Raw genomic sequence first — 15,811 nt, forward strand, 5'->3', positions numbered from 1 at the left:
TAAGCTTCGCCGCTGGGCTCTGGTTGCATCAACAATCCTACCAAGAATGGTTCTTCATGAATGCCATGGTTCGGCACATACCCTCCGCGAATTTCGATGAGAAGCCCAAAAGTCATCATCCTGTCAGAATGATTGCGCATCATATCCTGATGGTCGAATTGACACTCGAGAAAACAACCATGGGGCGCCAATAGCATATCAAATTGGTCTCTGATCGACCGTCCGCATGGATGACTGGAATTATCAGAGTACTCCAGAAAGCCATTGCAAGACTTCATGGCAAGATTTAGGGTCATTCCGGTGAAAGAGTAGAAAGATTTGGTCCGTGAGAGATCGGCATAGGCTTGTCGCGACCTATCTTCGAAGGAAAGCAGGGTGGCTTGATAGATCGGTTCAATCTTCCCAATCCCCGCTAGATCTGGAGCGTGTAGCATGCGGTCGACGCATTGGAACTCAAGTACGTCATTCGAGAATACCGGAAGGGAGAACCACGACCAAGAAGGCACCACTTCGACGACTGCTTCCACCTCTTTTGTCGTGATGTTGGCCGACGGAGTAGCCACATTCCAGGTAAAAGAAAATGGAAACATTTGCGCCCAGCATCCCGCCAAGTACGTCATTCCACTGCTGTCGTGAATAGCTTGAGCAATCCCAGCGAAAGCCATAATACGGTCTTTAGGCTGCGTTAACACGCCTGTGCGATAATGACGGATAAGCCTCCCCCAGTTTTGCACAAATTCTAGCTGTACAGCCAGAGTCGATATTGGAAGTTTGACTGCTCTGACAGCAGAGAAATGTGTTTTTGAGGCTGTGGCTTTAGGAAATTCTTCCATCGGACCCAGAAGCTCATCACAAAGTAACTTGGAGCACTCCCACATTAGGTTTCGGTGGCCTGCAAACACTATGCGAGGACTAAGGAGATACTCCTGGCATACCCAGGCTCGCGTGAATAGTGGCCAGTCCCTTGGTGAGAGCCAATCAACACCTGGATCGCTCGAATCATGCCAGTTGTTCCGAACGATCTCTTCCTCAATATCAGGACGGATGTACAAACCTCGCGCGGCAAGACTGGGACGACGAAAGATGCAACGAGACCAGACTTTTGGGTCTTTTCGTGGTTTAGTGAGCGCATCTTGTGGGGGCAGAAGATAGGCGATGGTGCAGTCCGCCTGTCCGTAAACGTCAGCCATCTTACCAGCTTCATTTGCCCAGTCACTTGGTGAGTCTTGTATGATACAAAGACTAAGCCATGCGGTCAAGTGGTCAGTCTAGAAATCAAAAGGTAGAGTCTTCTTATGCGAAACTTACGAGTCGATCCAGATATAACTGTAGCCAATCCGCCGAGTTATTCTAATCGCCTCTTTGAAGATCAAAGGTAGTTCTGTCCAGGATATGTCTTCCTGGAACTCCTCAATGCGGGACAAAACTAATCGCAGCTGTTGCTTGGGGTCGGTGCCCCACATGTGGCTTAACGCAAGGTATTTCGAACCGCTTGATTGAGCCCAGTTGCAAACAAGCCTTACCCTATCGTCATCGATGGCTAGCATCCTTTCAGGTTTTGTTCTGAGCGTAGTTGATTTTTCATGAGCAGCCCGACATATGGTATGGTTCCTTGAGCAATCCTCGATCCATTCTCGCACGAGTCCAGTGTTGTCTCTTGAGCGGAGTGGAACGTGAGTTGCCGTCGCTAGCGCACCTGTATGACCTCCAGCTCCCTGATCTGAGCAAAAGTCAACACGTCACTCCGTTCACGATCGCAATCTCACATACCTGCAAGCAGACATAGATCGAAATTCTTCAACCATGAACTGAACAACGGGCTATACGAATTGTTCCCCAACCACATGCTTCGATCTATTGTCGCATAGAGCCGCACTGAACCGTGTTCCCAAGGCGTGCAATAAGACCAGGCGCAGATATACAACCAACTCTTGTATCGTTTTTCCAACTCGTCAAATGAGTGCAGACGTGAAACGAAATAGTAAAGGATTGTGCAGAAATGACAGCGACCATTCCATCGTCGCAAGTGAGCTAGTGCACAGAGTCTGTACCGATCTTGTGGGAGCCAGTCCGGATGAGGGGCAGAATCGTCAAACCAGCTCAGTGCTGCTAAACGGTGTGTGAATAATGTGCAGGATTCGCATAGTTCGTGCAGTCTAACGGTGTTTTCTGCACATGTAGTTGAAGCTGAGGCGCTTCCTACGTCACGTAACGATCCCTCGGTGGTACAGGCTTCAAGTGCGTTGGTAACAGCAGCAACGCCAAGGTGTATATCCTCCTGAACAAGCTCTTTGGAAGAACGGGAGATTCCGGAAGCGTAGTTCATTGCGAAGTGCGAGAAGAAAGTTTGAGCAGCCCAAGTAGGTTGAAGAAGCAGTCCTGACGCTCATGGACGGCTGCGGAGCGATGCCTAGGCTACTACGCGGGGTGGGAGTTCAGCCACATCTTCCAGGTCTGCCTTACCGCTGTTTTTGGGCAAGATCCAAGTTTAGTCCTGCCTAGCAGGCAGCCCTCGTGTGCGACGCGAAATGAGTACATCTTGCTCACCTAGCGTAAGTAAGTCGCAAAGGTGAATGTTGAGATGACCCTTAGCGAGTCTATTCGCTAGTGATATCTTGACAGCCGAGAGCATACAGTCCTTACGTTGTACATGTAATTAGTGCGTTCCTGAAATGCCGTTGGAAGCTATCCGTTCGCTTTGAGCCTTTCGTGATAGGGAGGTGTGGAGGGGAGGAAGGTGAAGGCGGTCCGTGCCCTTGCAGCAGAGACCCCCGAACTTCCCCGCATAAACACACTTTTCCTTGACCAGTACGTGCGCCGCAGACCTAGGCTCAATAAATAATCTTCACGTGCAGACGCCGTAATTTCTACTTAGCAACAACAACATGTCCGACGAAGATCTCGAGCAAATAAGACGCGCGCGCCTGCAGCAGCTACAGCAACAAGGCGGGGGCGGCGGAGGACAAGGCGGCGAGGGCTCAGAACAAGATTCGCGAAAGTAAATATCCCAAGACAAGAATGCTAAACATGTTGACTAAGACATTTTCGCAGGCAACAAGAAGGTATGTCTTCAGAAGACACATACTCCCTTTCTCCCCCTCTACACACCCTCCAAAACCCCCAACCACTAACCCCGCCCACCAGCCGACCAACGCTCCTCCATCCTCTCCCAAATCCTCCTCCCCGAAGCCGCCGACCGCCTCGGTCGCATCCGCCTCGTCAAAGAATCGCGCGCAACCGACATCGAAAATCGACTCATAATGCTCGCGCGAACAGGTCAACTGCGGCAAAAAGTTACGGAAGAGCAGCTCAAGGAGATACTGGGCGCAGTCGCAGAGCAGCAGGAAAAGGACGAGCAGAAGATTGTTGTGAATAGGAGAGGAGGGAATTGGGACGATGATGATGAGTTGGAGGAACTTATGAAGGATGTTTGAAAAGGTTGGAGGGGGGATGGGGGGAAGGGATATGGGTGGTTATGGGGTGCATTGGGTGGCGTTATGGGAGTGTATGTGACAAGGTTCGCGGTCATGCGACTACAGATGGAAGTATATGGTACTGGCATTAGCCGCAGAATCGGAACTGGGTTTCCAGACCTGAACTAGGAGTTGAATGTTTCAAGCTTCTGGAACTGCACAAAACATACCCTTATATCTTCTTGATCTGCTTCCTTATCCTTCCAATCTCAATCTCCTGCGTCCGTAGGTCTTTCAATATAGTAGCTAATTGCGGAATTGGGCCCTCGACAGCACTTATAAATGTCGACTGCGCAGTGCGTAGCGCGGGCGGGACGAGGATGCCAAACCATCTCAGCGGATCCGCGGGCTTTTCTGTAGACTTGGTCTGCTCTTTTGCTTTCTTGGAGTCTTGAGGAGGTTGGGAGTCTGCGTCTGGAGTGGAGTCTGCGTCATCTTCTTTGGGCTTGGGGAGATCAGGTCCTTGAGCTTCGCTTGCCTGCTCTGATGGGTTTGTAGGGTTTTCGGAATCCGGGTCCTGGGTAGTGGTGAATGGTGAGTAGATGGAGAAGTGGGGCCGGTCGATTTTGGCGCATCCATGTTCCGCGATGTGGCTGGATTGTGTTAATGCAGCACGTGAGATATAAGCAGTCTGGGGCGTGGAAAGAATAATCCCTTGAGAAAGAAAAATCCCAATAAAAGGTAGCACTCACACCTTCCGTAAAGCCTGCATACGTTCATCATAGCAGTCTTGTCCATACCGGATCGCAGAAGATGAGTTGTGGAAGTTTGCTTGAGCGAGCGACATGTAACCCTTGTTTTGTCAACAAACAACTCTTTACAAAACAGTAGAACGAGCGCTCACCGAAGACAGCTCTTTGGAAAGCTGCTGCATGACCTCCTGATACTCATGCAGCGTATGCAAATAGTGTTCGAGCTTCTCATCCAAAAGATCAAGCAAACCATCTTTATCCCGCCTCGCAGCCACTTCCGCTCGATCCATCGGCATCTCCTGTACATCCGCCATGATTCGCGATTCCGCAGACGTTGAAGTGGCAAGGTAGTTGTGTAAGCGCAGTAGTTGGATGGGAGGTTGACAACACCCCAGAGCATCTTCGTGCTAAGCTGCGGGGACTATACCGCATCGAGGTCTAGCATCTTGAATTAACTCACAGCTCGGGTATCCGACAGCAGTGAACGGATTCGCAACGCCGCGACCACCACCCACACATTGTGTGTCCCCCCTCACACCGCCCACCATGCCGAAACCAAATCCGTTCATGAATCTCTTCAGGCGCTACTACTCACAACCCACATCGCCATTCCTGCGCACCACGCACACCCACACGCACGCCCGCCCCCAATGCCCACGCACACGCATCCTCTTCCTGCGCCCGCAAACCCGCCGCGTAGGCGGCGGTCCAGGTCTCGACCCGAACTTCGTCTCTATCCTCGACCGGCCCGCGAAAATGGCACGCGTAGGCAAACAACACGGGCCCGGTCTCATAATCCTCGCCATCATCCCCATCACCGCCTTCATCCTCGGATGCTGGCAGGTGCAGCGTCTAGGCTGGAAAACAGACCTCATCGCACGCTTCGAAGACCGACTTACCTTCCCCCCGCTGGAATTACCGCTTCGTATTGATCCGGATGCGATAAAAGATTTCGACTACAGGAGAGTGTATGCGCGGGGTGTGTTGCGACATGATCAGGAGATGTTGATTGGGCCACGGTTGTTGGATGGGGAGGAGGGGTATACGGTTGTGACGCCGCTGGAGCGGAGAGATGAGCGGGGGAATGTGCATAAGATACTCGCGTGCAGGGGGTGGATCAAGAAAGATGCGGCGCCGCAGTGGTTTCGCAAGAAGAATGGGGCGTTGCCGGAGGGCGAGGTGACGATTGAAGGGTTGCTGAGGGTGCCGCCGAAGGGCAATATGTTTACGCCGAGGAATGAGCCGGAGAAGGGCAAGTGGTTTTTTCCGAGTGTGGAGGAGATGGCGAGGTATAGTGGGAGTCAGGCTGTGTGGGTCGAGGAGACGATGAGTGAGTAATGTTTCTTTGTTGATTGATGATGGATGATGGATGCAATTGGGGTATCTAACTATAACACAGCGCCGGATCTGCTCACGAATTATGAACGGGAACCCAAGGGCGTACCGATTGGTAGGGCGCCTACTGTGAACCTGCGGAATAACCACACGCAGTACATCTTCACATGGTAAGTGTCGCTGTCTGCTCTCTCCGTGCAAGCAGCCACCTAACTCCGCCTAGGTACGCGCTCAGTTTCGCAACCTCGGTCATGTTCTGGATGGTCGTCAAGAAGCCCATGTCGGGCACTCAACGGCGAGTACGCCACAGTGTCGATTGGTCATGAAATATCGCGCCTCTTCAGTCGTCATCTTCAACTTCCTCACGGATAGGATTTAACCGTTTCCGTTTTTGTCCCTTGAGCTTCACTGGAGGCTCCATGCGCAGCTGCTGGAGTAGCTCTCTGGGCAGCATCTTCTGCGCCAGAGAAAACGATGTACTATTACTGGTGGTCTTACGAGTCCTGTCTAAATCAGCGGACCGACCAAACATGTTTGTCATGTATAGAAGTGTAGTGTAACATACCTCTTCATGAGCGCGAGGACGTCGCTCTCTTCAATCATCTTCCGCCCGCCATGCTGTGCATACGCTGCGAGATCCATGCTGATCTGCTCGAAGAAGTCGTTGGTCGTGCGCACGAGCGCATCAACTGTTTCCTTGTTGAGCTGGGCCTTGCCTCCCTGCGACTTCATAAAGCTCAGAGCGAGCTTTTTGACAGGCGCGGCTGGAAACGACGGGAAGCCGATGCCGTGTTCGGAAACCATGTATTCCTTGGGTTTGCGAACGCCCTTCAGCTGAACAGCGGAAGCCTGCTCGGGGGACTTGGTCTGCAGACTTCGGTCGATGGCTGATTCTTCCTCTCGGTAGGCGGCTAGTTCGGCGTCGTCGTCTGCAGGCGGATCTGACTCCCAGCCTAGCATGCCGTTGGTTTGCGTCGGATCTTCGCCGTCCAGAGCAGCGGTTATCTCGTCCTGGTCGTCGCCATCGAGCGAGTCGTAGTCATCCGGCAGAGCCAGGGGTGCGTCCTGTTCTTGTTCGTCCTCCTCTTGTTCGACCTCCTCCTGTTCATCCTGTACCCCATGTGCATCTTCCTGAGCCGATACGCGCATACGCTCAGGTATCATGAAGCGGAAAGTAGGCTCTTCTGTGTCGTCCTCTCCGTCGCCAAACACACCCAAATCTACATCGCTTGGCCGTCCGTCTCTGCGCCCGGTCAATGCTTGTATTGTTGAATCCTCACCATCTACAGCTCCATCAATAGCAGGATCAAACAGCCCATCTGCACGTCTGTTGATAAAGGTGCCGTCGACCTTGTACTCCTCTTCCACCGCCCCGAGCTCGCTCAGATCCCCAAACCGCTCACTTTGTCTTCCGCCAAACATGAACCGCGGGTCCTCGCTGATTGCTCGTCGTCCAAACTCGAGAGATTGTACGGTCCCGCCATCGACATCGTCCGGTAGGTCAGGTAGCAGCGACTGGCGTGGCGGGGCACTGTGGAAACTATCGTCGTCATACATGTTCTCGAGGGGCATGGAAAGCCGGGGCGCGGGCATGTTCGGGCCATCCTCGACATCGGGAAGATCGAGGGCTGAATGGCGTGTCCGCTGGGGCAGGGCCTGTGGAGAGGGCTCGACCGGGCGGGTGTCACGAGCGAGCGCTGCAGGAACAGTTAGCTATATCAGAGAAAGCATCATCGAGAACATTACCTCTGCTGAGATCGCGCAGTATGTCCCGTGGCGTCTCCCTCTGTATGCGCCCGCTTCGTCTGCGGTTGTTTCCTGGTGTCCTCGCTGCATTGGCTCGCTCTCTCAGCGCTCTTATCGCATGAGGGGTAGTTGGCGCAATTCTCCGCGACGGTAGCGGACGAGTTGCTGGGCCGCCCCGCGGCGTCAGTCCCGTTCCTGGTGTGCGAGGAATCGGCGTCCTTCTGCTTCCTGGAGTGGGGCCCGCACTTGTGGCGCGGCGGAACGGCGTTGTGGGTTGGAGAGACGCATTATTGCTCGGTGTCTGCTGCGCATCACGCTCTGGGGAGAGCCGCTGCTTTTTGCGCGCAGACTGGGCCATTGCGAGAGAGACATGCGAAGAACGCAGTGGATGTGTTGATAGACGTCAGGGAAACGCGTCGCCGGACGCGACTTCCCCAGCCTGCAGGCAGCCTAACTCGAATCGGCCACGCTAGCGCTTATCGATAACCTCTGACTTTCTGCTACTTTTTTTGTCGCGAACGCATGTGCCCTTCCTCGCTCACACAAAACACTAGTCACACCATGTCGGACTCTGATTCAGAAGGAGGCGTGCCCCTGATCGAGGCCCAGTTTGACGTTGACGCTTCATCGAAGAAAAGAAAAAGAGAAGCCGAGCCGGAAGCGAGCAAAGACAGCAAGAAGGCAGCCAAGAAGGCGAAGCGGAAAGAGAAGAAGAAGCAGAGGGCAAAGGATATTGACGAAGATGATTTGGACCAGGCGTTGGGGGTCAACCACGCTTTCGAGCGCATGGATGGTCAGCTTCTCGCCGACTATGTCAACGCGCGAACACGACTTTATGGCAAGGAGCTGAGCAGCGTGGAGCTCGAAGACAAGTTCATATCTGGTGAGTCTGAGCTCGTACCAAACGTGTTGCTAAATGCCAATGTCAAATAGCTCGGACCGTGCAAGATGGAACCAGCTGGACCGAGCCACGAACGACGGACAATCTCTCTGCTTTTCTCAAGAAGCAGTCGAGCACATTGGAGCCGACACCGTCCAAGCCACCCGGAGCTCCGCACACGCTCGTGGTCACCGTTTCTGGAATCCGAGCCGCAGATGTGTGCCGATCTCTCAAGTCTGGTCTGCCGAAACTGGGTATCAAGAACCCCAACGTCGCCAAATTGTTTGCGAAGCATCTAAAGCTTCCAGACCAGATAGCGCATCTGAAGAAAACCAAGTAAGTTGTGCGTCTTGGGGCGCGACCACTGATGCTGACTGCGATGCAGAATCGACTATGGAGTCGGAACACCCGATCGGCTGATGGCACTGCTGGAAGACGGAGCGCTGTCCACGGCAAACTTGAAACGGGTGGTGATTGACGTTTCCTACATTGACCAGAAGAAACGCGGCATTCTGGACATGAAGGAGCTACACGAGGCTGTGATGAAGCTACTTTTGCGCAAGGAGCTTGTTGGGGAAGACAAGCAGGGTGGAGATGGACTGTTTCTTTTCTATTGATCGTACAAAGGACGTTGGAGAGCGCGACAGAGATACCCGATTTAGCGCGTAGTTGATCAAGTTACCAAGCAAGATTCACGTGGTGCTCGAGGTTAGCACGGGTAATAATATGGCCGCACGGTCTCACTGGCGAGCAGAATTATGCAGCTACAGGCGAATCACGACGCTAGAAGGCAGCAAATAATGGCTAGGCGGCTGCATGATGCGACGGCACAACAGACGCGGTTGCCAAACATGGAGGCCCTGCGACGTGACACGGACAGGCAGCCGATATCGTTGGTTCCGAGAGTTCATGACTGGAGGCTTGTTGGAGCGGCAGCAGATGGTTCCACCCGTGCACCGTACCTATCAGGCGTGGCAGAAGCGTGTTGCAAATTGGTTTCAAGACGGTACGCGCCTGCGGGCACATGGCTGGCGAAGCTACTTGATGGATTGATGTCTCTTCTCCTCACCATCATCACGACTACTGTTGCCATCTCGACGCCCTTGCCCACCGCTGCACCCATCTGCCCATCTGCCCATCTGCCCGCCGCGACTCAGACCCCGCCAGAGCCCGTGGCCCGCGCTGTGTCGACTCGCGCATGCTGCATATCATCCAACTTTCGAGCTCGCTTCTTGACCCGCCGCCTGCCAAGCGATAAAACGCCCCCCTACGCTGCAGATAGCTCCCGCGCCTTCACAGAAGCTGCCCGGAAGTTGTTGAGCAGTCTCCACGGTGCGTCCTTTACCTCGCCAGCGCCGCCTCACTGCATCCTGTCTTCTGCGTCTGACTCCATCCCCCTGCAGCGTCTCAGCATTCGGCGAATCGCTTCACGCTGCCCCGAAGCCCCATCCTGAAGCCGAACAGGGTCCCCCAAAGCCACCCTAATCCGACGACACACATTGCATCATGGCTGCTCCTGCGACCCAATCTCTCAAGGTGCGCGCCTGCGACCGAGTGCTGTCATCGAGACGTTTGGCTAACACTTCCCCCAGTGCGTCGTGACGGGCGACGGTGCTGTAGGCAAAGTAAGACACGGCCCTTTGCACGACCGCGTGCGCCCCAGCTAACCGCCTCTCAGACATGTCTGCTCATCTCGTACACGACAAATGCCTTCCCGGGAGAGTACATTCCCACCGTGTACGTCTCGCCCTCGCACCGCCCGGCCTGCAGCTAGCTAACAGACGCAGCTTCGACAATTACTCGGCAAATGTCATGGTAGACGGAAAGCCAATAAGCCTGGGACTGTGGGATACCGCCGGACAAGAGGACTACGACCGCCTGCGGCCGCTGTCGTACCCCCAGACGGACGTGTTCCTCATCTGCTTTTCCATTGTCAGCCCCCCGTCGTTTGACAACGTCAAAGCAAAGGTAAGAGCCGCCCGCCGCAGCATGTCTGGCACGCGCTGATTTGAGACCAGTGGTACCCCGAGATAGACCACCACGCGCCCGGCGTACCCATCATCCTCGTCGGCACAAAACTCGATTTGAGGGACGACGAGGCGACCAAGGAGTCGCTGAGGCAGAAGAAGATGGCGCCCATCCAATACGAGCAGGCCGTCATGGTCGCAAAAGAGATCAAGGCGCAAAAGTACCTCGAGTGCTCTGCGCTCACACAGCGCAACCTCAAGAGTGTCTTTGATGAGGCGATTCGGTACGTGGCGAAAAGCCCCCTTTGTATGTCTGCGCTAACACGGCCCAGCGCTGTCCTGAGCCCCCGTCCCCAGCAGTCGGCGACGAAGAACAAGAAGAAGTGCACCATCCTATAAGCGGAAGAGGATCGGATCAGGAGATGAAGTTTTGGTGTAATCGAGGAAGGACCAAAAGCTTGAACATGCGAGTTACTTCGGGGCATGGGTATGAGGACGGCATGAATGGGAATCCAGCACGAATGGCGGAATGAAAGTGTGACTTCCTCGCAGGTCACAAGTAGGCCAGACGATGCCATGCAGCATATGCACTATCTGTATGAAATAGCATATGCGATGAGCATCTTCTGGCTGGGTGCGGTTGGATATGGGGCGAGTCTAGCATTGGTTTATTGCGACATTACTCTTCTTCGGCGTGGAGGAATCACAGGATTAGCATTACCGATAGAACTGTTTATTGCATCTTTTCCTTTCCGAGGCTGACAATCAACGCGCTCCAAACATGAATCTGGCCCATGATCCGTAATGATCACGCCCCCATACGGCCTCGGTAGCGCGCCCGCAAAGAGCAGGTTAATTCCCCGCGGCAGTGCGGAGATGGGATGGAGAGCTCCAGGCACCATCCTAGCTCCAAACGCGTCCCCAAGCTTCACCCCGCGAACAATTCAACACCACACGACACCACCATACACGAATCATGTTCCACCAAGGCACTCTGCAGAGCGGAATCACGCGTGCCATTCAGGAACAGAAGCTCGTCGCCTGCTTTGTGCGAGGTGCGTCTTGCGCGCTCATTCGGAATGTGGAGTTATGAACACGAACTGACGACATACACTCGCAATTAGACGACAGCGCCACGAGCCACGTGTGGGAAGAAGAGTGGCTCAAGAGCGGATGGGCACGCTCGCCTTTCCAACGTAAACCTGAGGACATGCGCTAATTTGTTTTTGACGAAAGTAGCTCTCGGCTCTGCTCGTGCAGAAAGCGGTTGTCCTGCGGCTGGACGCTGGATCCACCGAAGCTGGGTTTCTGGCTGCGTTCTCCGATGTCTCGAGTGTGCCGACGTTTGTGGTGATACAGAATGGGCAGTTGAGGGTGCAGATGAAGAGCGATGTGACCAAGGAGGAGTTTGTTAATACCGTAAGAGGGGTGTTGGGGGCGGATCCGATACCAGGTTCTGGAGCGGTACCACGGACGAGTATAACACCGGAGGCGGGCGATGAGACGAGGAATGTGGGAGCAGAAGATGATCTTTATGGGTCGGCTGAGCACGCGGTACCCGCGCCCTCTGTTGCTGCGGTACCAGCACCGACGCCCTCGTCCAACGCAAAGGGCAAGCAAAGAGCTACAGAAACGAATCCCACAGCGCCATCTGCATCCGCGAGCAAAGCGCAACAAGAAGCCCGCGATGCGCTGCGCAAGAAGAAGAGAGAAGACGCCGAGGAACTGGCACGCATAAAAGCACGCATAGAAGCTGATAAAGCGGCAAGAAAAGTCGCAGCGTCGTTGCGCAAGGCAGAGCGGGAACAACAGGAACGGAATGGGAATGCGTCACAGAGCTCGCACGTAGCATCACCACCGCCATCGTCAGCAACAGCGACAACGTCCTCGTCACGCGGCTCGAATGCGAAGATTGTAGCGCTTAACGTGCGGCTCTTTGACGGTCGAACGATTCGCGCCTCGTTTCCTCGGACCGCGACACTGCAAGCTGATGTACGGAGTTGGATTGATGCTGAATTTGCGAAACTATCTCACGATGACGAAAACCTATCAAACAAACACCTCCCACCATACTTTTTCCGCCACATCCTCGCTCCGTCCCCCAGTCGCGAACTTTCTGCCGGCGATGAGACGGTCCCTCTAGGCGACATCGATCTCGCGCCGAGCGCGACGCTGGTACTAGTTCCTGTCAAGGGGTATACGGATGCGTATTCTGGGTCTGCGAGTGGTAGTGTGAGTGGGATAACGGGTGCGGCGACGGGGATTGTGGGTGGTGCGTTTGGGTTACTGTCTAGTACGGTTGGGTTGGTGGGGAGGGGGATTGGGTCTGTGATGGGGTTTGGGGGTCAGCAGGAGCAGGAGGGACAGCATCAGGGTGGGGGAGGGAGGACGGTAGGGAGTGGGAGTGGTGGGGCGAGGGAACAGATGCATGATCCTGTGCTTGATCCGGTACGGCCGGCTTCTGGGACTGGGAATGGGGCGACGTCGATGAGGGTGAGGACGTTGGCGGATCAGAGGGCGAGGGAGCCGCAGCAGTTTTATAATGGGAATCAGTTGAGTACGGAGCCGAGGGTGGAGGATGGGGAGAAGAGGGATTGAGGGGGTTTTGGTTTGTGCTGGGAGAGCTGGGGAGAGGGTTTGTAAGATACTAGTTTTATGTGTGTTTTTTTCTATCAGATTTTGACTGCAAAGGCTGAGAGGTAGATTACTTTGATCGTTGTAGTGGGTGAGAAGAGAGGAAATGACAGAACACAAATTTCCTTTTTATTTCTAAACTTGCAAACGAAGGCAGAGGGACTGAGACTCAAAAGAAGCTCTTGTGAACTCATGATAGGACTGTTGACCAATTTTCCATCTCCGTCGTTGCACCACACCAATATCATTGTTCAGACAAATCCCTTCTCTCCATCTCCATCTCCATCGCCACCGTGCTGATCAGGAACAGCATCAGCATCAGCACCAACACTCACTCCCAATCCCTCCTCCACACTCTCGCCCAACCCCGCCGCCTTCAACAACTCACTATCTACCATCGTCCCCGCAAACCGCACTTTAGGTCCTTCGACCTGCATCTTCCAGTTTCCGCTCTTCTTCTCCTTCCCCTCCTCAACCTTTTCTTCCTCCACACCATGACCATGACCATCACCCAGCAGCAGCGCGTTCTCAATCTTCTTCTCCAGCTCCCCAACCCGAGTCTCCATGATTCTAATCTTCTTTTCCAGTTTCGCGCGGCCGCGAACCAGTTCCGGAACGGTGTTCGGGCACGCGGAGAAAGCTATGCGTAGTTCAGCGAGGCGGTCGCGGGATTCTTCTAGTTCGGCTTGTTCGTGTGTTATCTGTTGGGCCGTGTCGTTGAAATTTAGTCCCAAGTCCTCTCCATTTTCCTCTTGCCCATCATTCTTGTTGTTATCCGGGGACAGCGCAAGAGGATTATCGGGACTGGGTTGTGGAGCTCCGGTGAAGGGTTTTAGATTGAGTGGATTGCGGTATGTGAGTGGGTCTTGAGCGACGTCTTGAAAGAAGGAGAGGATGGCGTGTTGGACGCTGGGACATGTGAAGATGCATTCACTGACTGCGTTGGTGCTGCCAGCGAAGGTGGGGCAGATGGGTGCTTGACCTGAGGACCATTCTGTAATTTCTGTATCTTCTTCGTCTGTGGTGGACGGGGGAAGCGGGGTGGTATCAATGGCGAGATGATGGAAGGCTTTTGTTGGGGGTGAGACGGCGCCTGTGGGGATGGTTTCGTGCCAGGATATGTGCTTCGTTGACTGCATGATGGATGGCGTGTCTTTAGACGAAGAGCATTGACTGGCGTGTTGGTCGTAGGACTTGGGTAGAGCTGTACAGTGCTGAGGATTAGATGTGAGGTCGCTAAGCCTCCACTGGCGGGCGCGCTGATGCAGGAAGGCGCGGACGTGTTGGTCCTTGATCTGCGAATCGTCGACTATGGAATGGACCAGTGCCATGGCGGTGATGCGGGTGCCGTACTTGTTGAAGTCGTCAGTGAGAAGACCCAGAACACTCTCAGTTCCGTCCTCAATGGCAATGACATAGACCTCTGCGTCGGCCGACACACGATCAGGATTGCAGATGACCTGGTCAAAGACTGTCTTGACATGCTCCTTTGCATCTCCGTGGCCCGGAACACGGTTCTCCTCGTCGTAAATGCGAACCATGTCGTGAGCAATTGACTTGCGCGGCATGGCAAGCCAACTACGCAAAGTCATGGCCTGATTGTACTTGTGCGAGTAAAGCAACTGGCCCGTATTCAGTACGATCAACCCGGGAGTAGTAGTCTTGTCCTCGAGCACATAACCGTCTCTGAAGATGCTTGCGTCCTTTTCGGCGTCGTTGTCAGGAGACGAGCGTTTGATCATCTCCTTGGCAAAGTTCACAACTGACCCGCCGTTGATGCCAAGTTCTCGCTGCAGCTGGCGGTACGCGAGAACTCCCAGGTCCTGGATGGTGTCGTTGATCATCACGACGATGCGCTTGCGCGTCTTGAGGACCTCGGGTGGCGGCGCAAGGATGGGTACATGCGGGCCGTTGGGCTTGGTCACAGTGAAGTCGGGAAGGTGGATGCGATTGAGGCCAAGATAGGACAGACGCTTCTCTGCTTCTCTGCGTTGGCAGGCTTTGACGAGTTAGCTGGAGTCATCTGAGTGAGAGTCGGAACTTGCTCTGCATGGCTTCACGGCGCACCTCGTTGACGCGGTCGTTGTTTGTGGCGTGGTAGACGTAGGGCTTTTCAGGCGCGTTGATCATGCGGATATCGCCTGAGCTGTTGATGAAGAAGCCGAGTTCCTTGAGATCTGCTGGGAAAGACGGATCTGGCTCTAGGGTGTTCTCTACACGGCGGAACATGGTGGTATAGGCGCCGGGGTTGTTGTAGGACGTTAGTTACGTTCGCAATAGACGATTCAGTATGCAAATTGAAGACGTCGTTGCAATGAGGTTGTTGGTTTGTGGGTCGGACTTTTGTTGCTGGTGTGGGTGCCGCTGCCGTCGCTAATATGCGCAGCGCGTGGTGAGAGCAAACAATGACAGAAGCGGAAGGCACGGTGATAGAAGGTGAAGATGTCATAATCCATGTATATCCCGCGCAATTACGCCGCCCATGCCAAATATTGTACAGGTATCCCATCGATCGTTCAGCAGGGTAAATCTACCAGCTTGCTTTCTTCACACCCGGCAGGTTTCCGGCGAGAGCGTTTACTCGGAATTGGTACTGTTGGATTGTCAGCTCCGTCCCTCTCAAAAGAAAATGCCATCCATACTCGTCCCATCCTGAAGTCGCTAAAGACACCACGGCCCTTGCCTCCCATTATACACCTGTTCTTGATCTGTGTGTAGCGCGTGTAGCAGTGCATCTGCGAGAGCTGGAGCTGGGCCTGCGCGCGGACTCGTTGCGGGAGAGTCGTGTTGCGGATGATGTATCGGAGCGCTTGCCTGTAGCATTGTCAATTCTTGCGCGGCATGAGGACATGAGGCGCATGCGCATACCGTTCGGGCTCATTCTCCGAGTAGACCTTGCGCTTTGTGTGGTCGCGGATGTTGCGAATCTTGGCAAAGCATCCAATGTCGAGCTTGGCCGCGCGGAACTGAGACATGATGGCGGATGGCGGAGTGGGCGGCCGGGTGCTGGAGCCCGCGATGATTGTCGATGAGGTTGTTGAAATTCCGATGTTCTGCCGCGCCCTCCCCGCTCGCCACCAATCA

General features: G+C 54.3%; 8 protein-coding genes across 8 annotated transcripts; 4 read left to right on the top strand and 4 right to left on the bottom strand.

Annotated features, from left to right (window-relative positions):
• Positions 1-2,885: 2,885 nt before the first annotated feature.
• Positions 2,886-3,434, top strand: ACET3X_005576 (uncharacterized protein; the record flags this gene model as incomplete). Its single annotated transcript, XM_069451796.1, has 3 exons — positions 2,886-2,998; positions 3,052-3,062; positions 3,145-3,434. The coding sequence occupies 3 exons, from the start codon at positions 2,886-2,888 to the stop codon at positions 3,432-3,434; spliced, it is 414 nt and encodes a 137-aa protein (XP_069307620.1).
• Positions 3,435-3,645: 211 nt separating this feature from the next.
• ACET3X_005577 (uncharacterized protein) lies at positions 3,646-4,479 on the bottom strand (the record flags this gene model as incomplete). Its single annotated transcript, XM_069451797.1, has 3 exons — positions 3,646-4,066; positions 4,166-4,266; positions 4,318-4,479. The coding sequence occupies 3 exons, from the start codon at positions 4,477-4,479 to the stop codon at positions 3,646-3,648; spliced, it is 684 nt and encodes a 227-aa protein (XP_069307621.1).
• A 232-nt stretch (positions 4,480-4,711) lies between these two features.
• On the top strand, positions 4,712-5,826 carry ACET3X_005578 (uncharacterized protein; the record flags this gene model as incomplete). The annotated part of the gene is made up of 3 exons (XM_069451798.1): positions 4,712-5,495; positions 5,565-5,670; positions 5,724-5,826. The coding sequence occupies 3 exons, from the start codon at positions 4,712-4,714 to the stop codon at positions 5,824-5,826; spliced, it is 993 nt and encodes a 330-aa protein (XP_069307622.1).
• A 14-nt stretch (positions 5,827-5,840) lies between these two features.
• On the bottom strand, positions 5,841-7,604 carry ACET3X_005579 (uncharacterized protein; the record flags this gene model as incomplete). Its single annotated transcript, XM_069451799.1, has 3 exons — positions 5,841-6,003; positions 6,066-7,197; positions 7,247-7,604. The coding sequence occupies 3 exons, from the start codon at positions 7,602-7,604 to the stop codon at positions 5,841-5,843; spliced, it is 1,653 nt and encodes a 550-aa protein (XP_069307623.1).
• A 203-nt stretch (positions 7,605-7,807) lies between these two features.
• Positions 7,808-8,743, top strand: ACET3X_005580 (uncharacterized protein; the record flags this gene model as incomplete). The annotated part of the gene is made up of 3 exons (XM_069451800.1): positions 7,808-8,129; positions 8,180-8,462; positions 8,512-8,743. The coding sequence occupies 3 exons, from the start codon at positions 7,808-7,810 to the stop codon at positions 8,741-8,743; spliced, it is 837 nt and encodes a 278-aa protein (XP_069307624.1).
• An 889-nt stretch (positions 8,744-9,632) lies between these two features.
• On the top strand, positions 9,633-10,492 carry ACET3X_005581 (uncharacterized protein; the record flags this gene model as incomplete). Its single annotated transcript, XM_069451801.1, has 6 exons — positions 9,633-9,662; positions 9,719-9,751; positions 9,805-9,863; positions 9,914-10,094; positions 10,145-10,377; positions 10,426-10,492. 6 exons carry the CDS (start codon positions 9,633-9,635, stop codon positions 10,490-10,492), a joined length of 603 nt encoding a protein of 200 aa, XP_069307625.1.
• Positions 10,493-12,978: 2,486 nt separating this feature from the next.
• On the bottom strand, positions 12,979-14,956 carry ACET3X_005582 (uncharacterized protein; the record flags this gene model as incomplete). The annotated part of the gene is made up of 2 exons (XM_069451802.1): positions 12,979-14,726; positions 14,788-14,956. 2 exons carry the CDS (start codon positions 14,954-14,956, stop codon positions 12,979-12,981), a joined length of 1,917 nt encoding a protein of 638 aa, XP_069307626.1.
• A 208-nt stretch (positions 14,957-15,164) lies between these two features.
• On the bottom strand, positions 15,165-15,739 carry ACET3X_005583 (mitochondrial 37S ribosomal protein uS14m). The gene is made up of 3 exons (XM_069451803.1): positions 15,596-15,739; positions 15,370-15,541; positions 15,165-15,320 (listed from the first exon to the last, which is right to left on the bottom strand). Exons 1-3 carry the CDS (start codon positions 15,700-15,702, stop codon positions 15,258-15,260), a joined length of 342 nt encoding a protein of 113 aa, XP_069307627.1. The 5' UTR covers positions 15,703-15,739; the 3' UTR covers positions 15,165-15,257.
• Between the last annotated feature and the right edge of the window lie 72 nt (positions 15,740-15,811).

The sequence above is a fragment of the Alternaria dauci genome, chromosome 4 (genome assembly GCF_042100115.1).
Source record: "Alternaria dauci strain A2016 chromosome 4, whole genome shotgun sequence".
NCBI classification, from domain to species: Eukaryota; Fungi; Ascomycota; class Dothideomycetes; order Pleosporales; family Pleosporaceae; genus Alternaria; species Alternaria dauci.